General features: G+C 37.7%; 1 protein-coding gene across 1 annotated transcript; it reads right to left on the reverse strand.

The window, feature by feature from the left end:
- Window positions 1–8,412: 8,412 nt before the first annotated feature.
- On the reverse strand, window positions 8,413–11,540 carry LOC139733779 (zinc finger protein 593-like). The gene is made up of 3 exons (XM_071644583.1): window positions 11,297–11,540; window positions 8,910–8,972; window positions 8,413–8,641 (listed from the first exon to the last, which is right to left on the reverse strand). Exons 1-3 carry the CDS (start codon window positions 11,488–11,490, stop codon window positions 8,488–8,490), a joined length of 411 nt encoding a protein of 136 aa, XP_071500684.1. The 5' UTR covers window positions 11,491–11,540; the 3' UTR covers window positions 8,413–8,487.
- Window positions 11,541–13,722: the final 2,182 nt, after the last annotated feature.

Raw genomic sequence — 13,722 nt, forward strand, 5'->3', positions numbered from 1 at the left:
CTCGAATCAGTCACCTCAGGGAGGTGAGAGGAAAAGGAGTGGGCACTGGATTAGTGTCTTTTGAACCATCCTCGGAGCCGCACTCCCCAAGAGACCACTCCACTAACTAGATTACTGCCGCTTGGCCGCACAGTGCACATGCGCAATCCTTGTCAACAGGCTGGTGGGTCTCACCCCTCCCTGGCCAGAACCTGGATTACTCCACGTGGTACTGGTGGGTGGAGTATACTGGTGCATTACTGATGCATTACCCATTGCTGTGCCTGCAAACAACACTGGTGCATTGTGATGTGCAGTGAACTGGTTGCATGGTCACATTTTGAATTTTGCAGCTAGTATTCAAGGTATTATAATTTATGTGCATTAACATGTCCATGTACTATAAGATTTCTTGGGAACAAAATGTACTTTGCATGCTATTATGGTGAAATAACTTTTACATGAAATGGAAACAAATAAACACAGACTTAAAAACATTTAATAATATAATGATTAGCTGCACCAATAATGATATACTGATTGTAAGAATATGAAGGAAACATGAACAGCTGAGTAGTGGAACACAGGCCCTAATAATGTCTGATGATAATAATAATTTTGATACCAAGCTAGCACAGAAAATACCAACCACAACAGCAACAACCATCATACAAATACCCATTCAGCTTTCAAGTAAGAACATGAACAGCTGAGTAGTGGAACACAGGCCCTAATAATGTCTGATGATAATGATAATTTTAATACCAAGCTAGCACAGAAAATACCAACCACAACAGCAACAATCATCATAAAAATACCCATTCAGCTTTCAAATAAGAATAAAACAGAAACAGAGAGACAGACAAAAAAAGCGCCATGGTGAATATCTTATCAGGCATACAGTGATACAGGACATGTGAGATAGTTCAGCTCTCACTGAACTCTCACATGTTTTCACCACACACCAGGCAAGGAGGCAAGTTATTTCACCAAGATTAGGTCCTATAGTAGTCTCCATCATGACCACTCTGTTGTAGATTCGAGCCCTCCTGCCACAATATATCCCCAGCATACAACAAAAAAAACATTCAAATAGTGTTTTCATCCCCTGGAGAACTAAAATTGCTCTCAAAAATATGTTAGTGGGACCAGAAAAAACATGTCTTGGCGGATATACGCAAGTTTCCCAAAAAATATGACAAGAGAACCAACACGAGCGAACAATGAAGTGATACATCGGACTAAAGAAAAACCCCAACATCTGCTGATCTACAGGTGAATTTCGTCAGCACTAGTCAGGATTTACACTTGACATTGCGTCGTAATTTGATTAAGACAAGAACAAAACAATGGCTATTGTTAAACAGTTACATTGTCAAAACTCAACTTCTTCTTGGCCGATTTTCAAAATTTTTGTATCTATCGAGAGCTGAATTCTTAGACTAGCAGGTCCCAAGAGTATATGCCGTGTGAGCCTGCACAAAGAATGTAAAACCCTCATACACGTCCTTGTGAACACACACAAGTCAACTGGCCTGTCCATACTCCTAACGATAGAGGGCCAAATCACCGCGGCCCCGAGGATCGAACATCAAACAGCAGTGATAACGATCAGACTGACCTCGTTACGTAAGAGGTCGTTTACTTGTTCGTTGGGGCACTGATCCCTTGTAATCCTGTGTTGAGTGATAGGGAAAACCCTCAGGGCAGAGTGCCCACTCCTTTTTGTCTCACCTCCCTGGTCACCTCGAATAATGGGTTGATGTTCTCGTTCACTGAGCCACAACCGCACTCCCTCTCTTTCTCTCCCCATCTGCCTGTTAGTCTCTCTCTCTCTCTCTATCTGTCTACCTACCTATTATCTATCTATATACACATTTAAAGAGTTTGATCACAAAAAAGTTAACCTTCTTTCTTGTATAAGTTGAGCTTCTTGCGATTAAACCTGCTAATGACAAAGAAAATAATAGGAAAATAAAGTATATTCTCATCAGAATTTCAAGAATATTCTTTCTTATGCAACAAGTGAGGTATCATTAAAAAGGTCTTATTTTGCTCTATATCTGACGATGGACTTACTGTAAAATGTTTAACTATGGCGCATGACCCATTTTGCGATCAAATCTTCATAATTATGTATGATACCTTATACATGTATACACGTATGTATACATATTACATAATATATACATATATACATGTATATATATGTATGTATATATATATATATATATATATATATATATATATATATATATAGATACATGTAGTATACGAGTAGGTTTTCCCATTCTATTTTGAAACTTTTTTCATTCACTTTCACAATTTTTTACTTCAATTTCGTCGCGGGATGTCGGAAATAGGCCAATCTTACTTTCAAATTCGTCTTTCGTCGTTCATTTTCAAATAAAGTCCATTCAATTCAGTCATTTGGCATACATTTTCGTCATTTACAGTTCAAATTCGTCAGTCTCATCGCAGCACTCAAAACAGTAGGATCGATTTCGTCTTGTCTCAATCATTTTCGTTAAATTTTCATTCATATTCATCTCATATCTCTATCCGGTGTGATTTACCAGTCATTCATGTATTTTTTTTCTGTAACCGTTCACATTTTACATTCAGGATTTAACATACACACAAGTGTCTCCCCCCCCCCCCCCACACACACACAAAACCACAGATACAGACACACACACAAGCAATCCGAGTACACACTGATATACAAACAGATGTACTGTCTCGCATACGACAACATCTGGCTAATTTGAATGAAAAATTCATGAAATTGTGTGAACAAAAACGAATTTGATCTTTACATTCTGTGATCCGTCAGCTGGTGGGATGAATTTGAATGACAACTGACGATTTTGAATGCTATGTCTTCAAAAATGTTTGACGAAAAAACGAATTACAATGACAATTGACGAAATTGAAGTTAGGATTTGCGTTCCACGTGCTTCTCGGGACGAAATTGAATAATAAATCTGTGAAATTGAATGACAAAAGTGCGAAAATGGATGGGAAAACCTATATATAACTCAGATACATGTATAGAAAGATAAGTACTGTCTAGAGATAGATTTGTTCTATTTCAAGTATTGCATGCTCACAGTTGTGTGTGTGTGTGTGTGTGTGTGCATATGTGCATTAGTGTAAAACTGTTCAGTGTAATCCAGACATGCATATTAGACTATCCTTGCCCGACTGTGTAAATTTGACAAGGACAACACTATTAAGCTAGTGCTTGTGAATTTAATACATATCTGTGGAGGGGTAATGTTACAAAGCACCAGCAAAAAGATAGATAGCGCACAAGCACAAGAACTTCTACATATCCATGCATGGTGTGTGCATACACATTCCAACATGCCAATACATTAGCCCACACCTAAAGTCAGCTTGTAATGAAGTCACTTTGCTCTGTAGCAACACAGATCAAACAGAAAGTAAAAATGACACATGGCAGCCACCAAAGCTATTATTGAAAAGAGCACAATGTCATGGAGGCATGAATGACAGAACTCTATAATCAATGTCATTACTTTGATTTTATAAAAAGAAAGAATATTAATCATCATAGGCTTTGATCAAGAATCATTTGCCAAGGATTTCCCCATCAGAATTGAAAGATCTGCTGTAAAATTTTCACTGCAGCTGAATGAGAATTTCTTTGAGTTGGTTACACACATCACAGCTTAGAGCATCCTGGCTTCAAGACTAGGTCTTGGTGGCAATGTCATTTAGTCTTCATTGAATACACTGCACTTCCTCATAGACATGGTGGCCAGGAAAGCCAATAGGAAGGTAATAGTGCACACGTACAGTATACTGCTCTAGAGCTACAGGTAGGAACGGACAATACATGTGTATTGAAAAATTAGTTTTCAGCAGATTCTACAGGCAATACATGTACATGTACTTCCAATCACTCCAGATGAAATTTGCTTACCATACAATAATAATGGACTAATACATTTGACTTGGGCAATAATTTCACTTGAAGCAAAAGCTAGCCAAGGACACACAAGTATTCGGTATAATCTTCCCTACAGCACTATCATGCTATCTTCACTTTTATGTCTTTTAAGGAAATTTTGTGTTGAAGTAAATAGAAGAATTCCCTTTTGTTTTCAGACACAGCAGCTGCCACCACAAGGCGATCAAGCACAACTGAATTTTTAAGACAAGATACCACATACATGTACTAGTATCTATCTCTATGCAAATTTCCTTGTCCAGAAGCATTACAGTGATGCACATCTTTACACATTGCCTTTCTGCTTGGCCTTGATGAGGGGAATACTGTACAGTGATATCAAAATGTATTGTTAATTAAAAATAATTGTGAGGGTACAAGTACTCAAGCCATGTCTTTGACTAACCATAAAATATGTTTTCGTTCATGTAAATCGAAATATAAGCATGTTGAATATATATGAATATATATATATATATATATATATATATATATATATGTATAAGAATATATTTCTACATATTCCAACATATTTAGAATTGTTTGCAAATTATACTGTTACACTGTAATTGTTTTCTCCACCATTACAACTGGTGAGACAGGTAGAGGGCTGTTGTAATGAAAATACATGTACATTGTACATGTATATAATACAACATACGTACATGTATTTTCATTACAAGTGCTCTTTACAACATTCTAATGGATATGAAATATAATTCATTGACACACACACAGACCTCACTCATTATTCAACACTGTTCACTTTCAAACGTCAATGTAAGACAAACTGCGTTTAACAGAACAGAATTTAATGACATATTTTGTATTTACTTCCATTTATAGAGTCTAGAAAGCAGTGTGTACAACCCAATGGTGTACTCCCCAGAGATATCCTCAGGTGGTGAAGATGGAAGATGTCTACAGATTCCAGGAATTTGGTCCTCAGTGACCATTCCATCAAACTACATTGTACTGTGTGTTCCTTGGTCAACAACACCTTTTGCAAGGTTTGTCTTGAAAGGCATTTCATTTACACTAGATCAATGATGACCCTTCATTCTCAACTATCACATGAATATTCAAGTAGGCCTATATATTCTGTAAAATGTCTGCTTCCTTGAGGATCCTATAATTTTGGGTCAGATTGGGATTAAGATATCAAACTTTTTGTGAAATAACAAGGAAAAGTAGAAATTACGCGGTGCGTAACATATGTCCCCGCCGGAAGTAGCATTTTGTAACAAAATGTGCAATATAGGTAAAAAATCAAGGTCAAAGGTCAAAGAAGTCAAAGGTCAAAATTCTGTGTAGAAGTTTTGAAGCCCTCACCTAGTGCCATCACATAAAGCAAATGGAATCGAAATTGGGTTAGAAATGGCGAAGGAGTAGCATTTTGTAGCCAATGTACAATATAGGTCAAAAATCAAGGTCAAAGGTCAAAGAAGACAAAGGTCAAAATTCTGTGTACAAGTTTTGAAGCCCTCACCTAGTGCTATCACATAAAGCAAACGGAATCGAAATCGGGTTAGAAATGGCGAAGGAGTAGCATTCTGTAGCAAAATGCACAATAAAGGTCAAAAATCAAGGTCAAAGGTCAAAGAAGTCAAAGGTCAAAATTCTGTGTAGAACTTTTGAAGCCCTCACCTAGTGCCATCACATAAAGCAAATGGAATCGAAATTGGGTTAGAAATGGCGAAGGAGTAGCATTTTGTAGCCAATGTACAATATAGGTCAAAAATCAAGGTCAAAGGTCAAAGAAGACAAAGGTCAAAATTCTGTGTACAAGTTTTGAAGCCCTCACCTAGTGCTATCACATAAAGCAAACGGAATCAAAATCGGGTTAGAAATGGCGAAGGAGTAGCATTCTGTAGCAAAATGCACAATAAAGGTCAAAAATCAAGGTCAAAGGTCAAAGAAGTCAAAGGTCAAAATTCTGTGTAGAAGTTTTGAAGCCCTCAACTAGTGCCATCATATAAAGCAAACGGAATCGAAATCGGGTTAAAAATGGCGAAGGAGTAGCATTTCGTAGCAAAATGTACAATATAGGTCAAAAATCAAGGTCAAAGGTCAAAGAAGTCAAAGGTCAAAATTCTGTGTAGAAGTTTTGAAGCCCTCACCTAGTGCCATCACATAAAGCAAACGGAATCGAAATCGGGTTAGAAATGGCGAAGGAGTAGCATTTTGTAGCAAAATGTACAATATAGGTCAAAAAATCAAGGTCAAAGGTCAAAGAAGTCAAAGGTCAAAATTCTGTGTAGAAGTTTTGAAGCCCTCACCTAGTGCCATCACATAAAGCAAACGGAATCGAAATCGGGTTAGAAATGGCGAAGGAGTAGCATTTTGTAGCAAAATGTACAATACAGGTCAAAAATCAAGGTCAAAGGTCAAAGAAGTCAAAGGTCAAAATTCTGTGTAGAAGTTTTGAAGCCCTCACCTAGTGCCATCACATAAAGCAAACGGAATCGAAATCGGGTTAGAAATGGCGAAGGAGTAGCATTTTGTAGCAAAATGTACAATATAGGTCAAAGGTCAAGGTCAAAGGTCACGACTGAAATTCTGTGAAGAAGTTTCAAAGCTCCCATGTAGTGCTATCATATAAAGCAAACAGAATCAAAATTGGCTAATAAATGACAGAGAAGTAGCAAATTGAAGATTTTGATCACACACGGACGCACACACGGACACACGGACACACGGACGGACGGACAGACGGACGGACGGACACACGGACACACACACGTACGGAGCCCGTTTCATAGTCCCCTGCTCGAACTCGTTCGGCGGGGACAACAAGAAACCTCTTATGGAATATGCAAGAGCATACAATCATAAGAGGAGTTCAAAGTATATTGGATAAAAAGTTGGTTTTGAAATGGCTGCGATATCCAAAAACAAACTCAAACAAAGTGGTCGCAACAAAAGGTGCATCCAACCTTTTAATTAGGACCTCTTTGTTTTTAGATACCTCCAATTTTCATCGAAGTAAACAATGAGTTCCCCTTGGAATTGCACTCTCTTCCATATTCCATAAGAAGTTTCTTTTCATTCCCAAAAAAGAAAGAAAGAAAAAAGGTTGGAAACCTGAAGTCCCATCTCAACCAAAACTATACCATCCCTTTAAGATCACCAAGATCTATCAATAATGTACTTTATTCTGCCCAACAATTCACCACTTGAGAAAACTGTGTCTCCTCAGTTTGTCATTGTGCCCTCTCAGCTACAATCTGGATGTTGGATCCCTCCTGGCTTCTTCTCAGTTCCTTTCCCTCTATGTCAGACTGCAAAATTATTTGTAGCTAACATAAAAACAATAATTCTTCATTTCTTTGCCAGTAGTGCAACATAAAATGATTGTAGAGTAAAGTATTATAGGCCTCATACTATACAGTATAATATGTTCTGTAGTTACTTTGGGTGCCTTTATCTAAAACATTTTCTGATACAGAATCACGATCCTGGGCACATTTAAGGTATTTTTGGGCAATAGATTAAGTAACAGTGTTTTCTTACATGTTTAGAAATGTCCATTTAAAAAGCTATTCTAAGGGTAATTTTTCCATTTTGAAATGTATAAATTTATAGGTCAACTTTTAGCTGTTTCTGGTTGTGGAGAAAAGCAAGCACCAATTATGCTTTCTACTCATTGTCTGTGCATGAAAGATGAAGGCATATTTGGTGGTATTCAGTTTAATCTCTACTTCATATGGCACAAGGTAGTAGTGCAGTGACAATACTCCAGTCGCAATTGTACGATGTTTAGATAAACACTACACCATGAGAATCCCATTTCAAATCACTTTCTATTTTGACATCGGGCTAGTTTCGTAACTGCAAAATAGCGCGCTAGATGTATTTTGAAACTTCGGGCTGATGAAGACAGGCTTATAAATGTCATTCAAAATGTATTTTGAAACATGATTCTCTCTCTCTCTTGACAAGAGATAAACACAGCTTTCATAATGCCTCATTCACACCACTCTGTTTGGGAATGGACTAACTAGCTATTCATACATCTCTTCAACATTCCATGTAATACACAAATGTTTGTATGTCATTCAACTCTTGCAGGTTTCACAAGACTAGAAAGTCACTTTTGTCCAGCCATCCATAGGCAAGAGGTAATCTCATATTTTTTGGTAAAGGTTGCCTTCCATGCACTTGGCACTGCCTTGATCAGCTAGAGGCTAGTGTTTCCTGGATACAGAAGGCACCCAAACTCCATCACTGTCTGACTTACATCATAATTTTCATCTTTCCTCAGCTGGTATTTCATTACATGCCAGAGTTATTGCATAATGAGGCAATTGAGGTTAATAACTGGGTAGAATTAGTACACCATATTACTGGATCAATCTCAGAAGAGACTGTGACTTTACATTAGATATACAATAAGATACATGTACATCTCTTCTATCTTTGCACATTTTACAAAAATGTACTGCAAAGGGTAAGAGATATTTAAGCAACAAAGTGCATGGCATCTACAGTCAGAGAAGCAGGAAGTGTATGAAATACTCTGAGTCTGGTTATGTGTTGTCTTCATCTTTCATGATTTCGTCTCCATCGCCAACGGGCTGCTGTGTCACCATTTTCCTCTTCTTTGGTGGATGGTATGATCCCATGCCTGCTGCAGCATCTGCCTCCTGCTGTGTGTAGGGTTCTAGCTCAAGAGCCTTTAACCTGCATGATACATTGACAACATCCAACAAGATAAATTACAATTTCAACATTCAAATTCAATAGTCATTAAATGTCTCTTCACACTGGAGTAACTGAAAATACATTTGTTCAGTACAGGTCCACACTTCTAGATCTCAGAAACATGTGAAATTTTCATGATCCCATCAATATGTCACCGTTCTTAAAGCCCTTATTCACACAAGTGTACAGTCTTGAGTAGAAAGGATGATGCTGATAAGATACAATTTCGCCAAGGAAATTTCCTTACCTCCGTTTGTGTGTTTTGCTTCGAAAGTGTTCAGTCATGGCAGCCTCGTCTACAAAGTATCTCCTAACAACAGAAATAGATGTCAGGGATACACACAGTGATGAATAACAAAACACCAACAAAATATCATTAAAACAAATCCTTTTTTTTAAATCTTTGCAAAATGAAAGCAAAAGAAACTAATCCATATTCACAATTCTACAGTTGGGCAATTCCGCAGTTAGTAACGTTACATTTAAAGAAATTTAGATATTTATTTTTACTACTAAATCACCATTTATTCATTTCAAGTCAAAATCATTTTAAAACATGTTCATCCTTCCTAGGTCTATGATATAGAAAAGAATGAGTACAATCCAATAAATATTAGAATTGCTATCGCAACTAAAAGGGCTGGTTAGTAACGTTACGAAAAAAGGATATGACAAAAAAATCAATGTCTTGAAACAAAAAGTGTGCAAAATTTCAAGTTACTTAAAACGAAGTGTTGCATTAATTTCAATTATTGCATCATGACAAATGTTCACACAAATATTTTTAGCAGTTCGACCGATGATTTATTAGCTAGACCCCCAAATGCATGGTTAGTAACGTTACGGTTAGTAACGTTACATTTTGTCCAGAGTAATTCCGCAGGTCATTTCACCCTTTTGTAATCAACAAAATGTCACATGACTTCTGGAGTATTTAAATGTATTCATCCTTTACCTTTTAGCAAAAATTTGAGGAAAAAATTTCAAAGCAACCCACTGTAATTTGCATTTAAGTGAATTTCAGCATCCCCAGTCCCACATGTACATTTTAAATGATGGTTTTAGATCTTGCAAAATCAATGAATATGAAAAATAAAATCTACTGAATTTGAAAGACCTTAGTGATTGGTGAACATCCATGGCATTAGTTGATACCTAAATTAAAGAGTAAGATAAAGAGGCACATTTCTTTTATCCATGTCATGTCCACCTAACTGCGGAATTGCCCAGTTGTATTTTCCTTATTCCGTTTTCATTTTCTTTCACAAAAGTGCTGCTTCACGAGTCTGAGGTAAAGCATCAAAGGTCTAGACTATGAGACATAAGATCAGGATATAAGATCAGGAAATGAACATAATTTTCAACTGAAATTTGCTTTGCTTTGCTTTGCAAGGCTTCAAACGCATATTATGCACACGACCATACTGACATGAATCACTTTGATTTTGAAGTTTAACATATTTTAATGCTCCCCTGCTGAGATTGAATGTGATAAAAAAATGATCATAGTGAATACTGATACAATGCATGCATGTAAAAAGGTAGTAATTTAAGTTACTCATTAGACAGAAAGATCCGTCTGTCAAAAGGAGTCTTTGGTTTATCATTTTTGGACTTTATAAGCTCTCCTCCGTTGACAGACAGAAGGGGATCCATGAAGTCGGACGCAGTTTCCGTGGAACATATCCCAGATGAACAGATAGAGACTGATCTTTCGGTCAAGATAGGCAGTGTATACACTGTGCCCCTGTTCTGTGGCTGTGGAGTCTCAGTTTGGGAGTCAAGTTTGCCCACCCCGCCTGTGGTGAGTGGTATTTTATAGAGGCATCAATTCAACTATTTTCAAGACCCATAGTTTTAACAAGAAACTCTCAAGGCAAAAAATATTTGTATGATACAGGACACAACATGATGAGAGGTATCTAAGTTAACTATACATTATCGTTAGTGACCACTGGTGACAGCACTATTACCGCCAGGACCGGTACTAAGGAAGTGTCACATTTCACTTGCATTAACTCGAAACTAAAAATAAAAATTTTACATTTAAATATTTAAAGGGTTACAAGTTAATGTATGGAGGTGTATCCTATTACCGAACGATTTTTGTTTTATTGCTCCAAACGGGCAACATTATGCAATAATTCAGCCAAAAATATCCTTACAGATAATTGAAATGCTGATGACTATAGCTGTAACGAAAATACTTGAAAAATAAGCCAACTTCTAGAAAAAATCCGTATTTCAAATAACCCTTCCACAAAAGTTGTCTCTTTTTACCGACGCAAATCGTATTGTATTACCGAACGTGCGCCCTCTGTATTGGGAAAATTGTACATTGCATTTTCGGTCAATGTTTATTAACGCAGGACAACGAACATCGAAATTTTAGCAATTATTACGTAAATTTGAGGTAAATTACGTTTTGTTTTGTTTTTTGCTGCAGTTTTGCAATTTTCGGCACTGGCTTCCCCTGTGAGATAACAGCGCGTAGTGCAATGAATGCGTATTCGAGTTGTTGTACGCGCTCCATTGACAAACTACGCGTTCGGTAATAGGATACCGTTCGGTATTAGGATACCTGACTATACAACACCGTTTACACCTGGCTTACAATTTTCACAGAATACTTACGCACAATGAAGACAGTAGTGTTGCGCAGAACCTGGCTTATCAAAATCAATGTCCTGATTGAGCAATTTCTTTGCATTTAGTGGCTTGAGGTCTTCATCGATTTCATCGAGATCTTTCGTCTTCCTCTTGGTTCTATACTTTTTCTTGATGTGCGTGTATCCACGATGGTGCCTTTTTCTTGCCTGTCGCGTCATTATGTTCAGATAGGGTAGGCCGCAGGTGATGATAGTACTAACTCATTAAGTAGTAGTAGGACACTCACTCACTCACGTCGCATGTAAACACCACTAAAGACCTGTCAAATGTTAAAGTAATGACGATGATGCCGGAAGTTACCGAAGGCAAGAAGACTGCAGCAGAGTTTAGAATTTTACTCGGACGGTACCTTGAACCTGAACACCGACTCCGACGCCGTGCATCATGTGCAATGGCGGTGCAATGAGCTCAACACGTGTACGATCGCCGGCCGAGCTACGCTAGCGCTAGCGAGCCTCCGATCCGAGTCCGTCCGGTACGGTACGGGGGTGCCGTACATAAAGCAGCTGCAAAGTTGTCCACGTTTCCTATGTGCACACGTGCATTTACTTACTCGAGGTGATGCAAACTGTTCGACACTACTCGGCGGTAAGACTTTACCACCAGTTCTTAATCTTCGACTGTGCCGACATGCTCGTCTTGCTTTGCTTTATTAGTGCACCAAATAGATTCTGAACATGTAGAACTCTAGACTGTATTGCACCATCTTTGCAAAATTCGAGAAGGAGGTCGAACTATCGAAAGTCAAGAGTATTGGTCGACCACATGCACAACAGGGGCCGACTTTTTTTCGTTACCAATCCGCCTTGCAAGTGCTAGTTTAAAAAAAAGACTTAAAATTTGTCTCTTTGAAATTAGAGAAGAATCATGGAATTTAAAAATAAATCAATAAATTAAAATAATATTAAAATTTCTATAATGGTTATAAAATTTTATTTTTGAATCTGTCAAAATAGTGTGATCCACAAGATTGATTTGTTCTTTCGAGGAGCTAGTACACTATTGCGTAATCGTCAATGTCGGTGCACTACCAGATATCGGCGGCTTCTGACGATCGAAATACAGGGTAAACTGGCTTTAGTCGTAGATGAAATAACACCGCTCGCGCTTACATGATCATGTCTCATGAACCATGATTGATAAGCTTTCTGAGCTGAGCTGGACTGGGTGTTGTTAAATAGGATTCTTGGGTGAACACTGCACTGGTCATCGGATATCGGGTGGGTGTAAATACACGCAGCCCCTGACGTGACGCTGCACAGTGGGCCAGAATGAGCTCAAAGTGCGCCAAAATTATATTCCTAGGTTTCTTTTTACCCAAATTTGGTGTCTAAGGGTAATTGGGGGCGTAGAATTGATTGAACATAATTTCAAACTCATATGACGTCACTGTGATGCTGTTTTTTTCATTGGCTACCAAAAATCTGCCTGTAAATGACGAATAAAGCAATGCAAATCTTAGGCTGTTATTTTTTTTTTCTTTAAAGATTAATTTATCTTTTCACCTTCACTGACACTGCTTATCTACTACCATTGAATACACGATGCTTATTGTCATAGAAAGTGTATAAACATTCGGGTTTCGTTAAAAGAATCGAATTTATGCTGAAAGTTCCATGTTACACACGTACTGCAAAATGATACTGTTGTCCGTGTAAACTAGTTAGAATATAAGTTTATGATGTACGCTGTACGTTTGGGTGAATTTATTCACTTTATTCTATAGCAGGACATAAATGCGCGATATAAAATCAATCTCCGATATAGTTCTTATCTCTCTACTTCATATATAACCTTAGGCCTATGCCATATCAATTCATACAAGCGCAAACACCATTTTGTCTAATTTTAATGGAAAGATAACAAATTGTGAAGTCAGTAATCAGGAAAATGAAAGGTTATGACTTAGCAGCTAAGAATGAGTTTGCCGTGTATGAAAGTTTACTTGGAAAAGCTAAAATAATAAGATTTTTTTTATAATGAAAAATTTATCGAAATCACTATCATATGAAATTATAAATTCATCCACGTTCCACAGTGATTTTTTTTTCTCATCAGTCGTCGAAAGCAAAGTTTTTTTTTGCTTCCGACAACTCACAAAGTGTATGGGATCACAGTCTGATGAATCCGACTTGTATTGGTCGCCTATCAGGTCAATGTCAGACATGTCAGGCATGATCCGATGAGGCAAGATCGTCCGATGAGGATCACGCGAGCAATGTCTGACATTGACCTGCAATCGGATTCACAAACTGCGATCCTATACACTTTGCTGAGCGGCCGGAAAGCAACAGACTTTGCTTCCAACGAGTAGCCGATGAGAATAAAATCTCTGTGTTTTGGTGTTTAACGTTCTATCTGCATATATCAAGAGTAGGATCGAAGTACAT

This window comes from Diadema antillarum, unplaced genomic scaffold (assembly GCF_040938485.1).
Source record: "Diadema antillarum isolate AM-2024a unplaced genomic scaffold, OU_Dant_1.0 seq00000491_RagTag, whole genome shotgun sequence".
NCBI lineage: Eukaryota > Metazoa > Echinodermata > Echinoidea > Diadematoida > Diadematidae > Diadema > Diadema antillarum.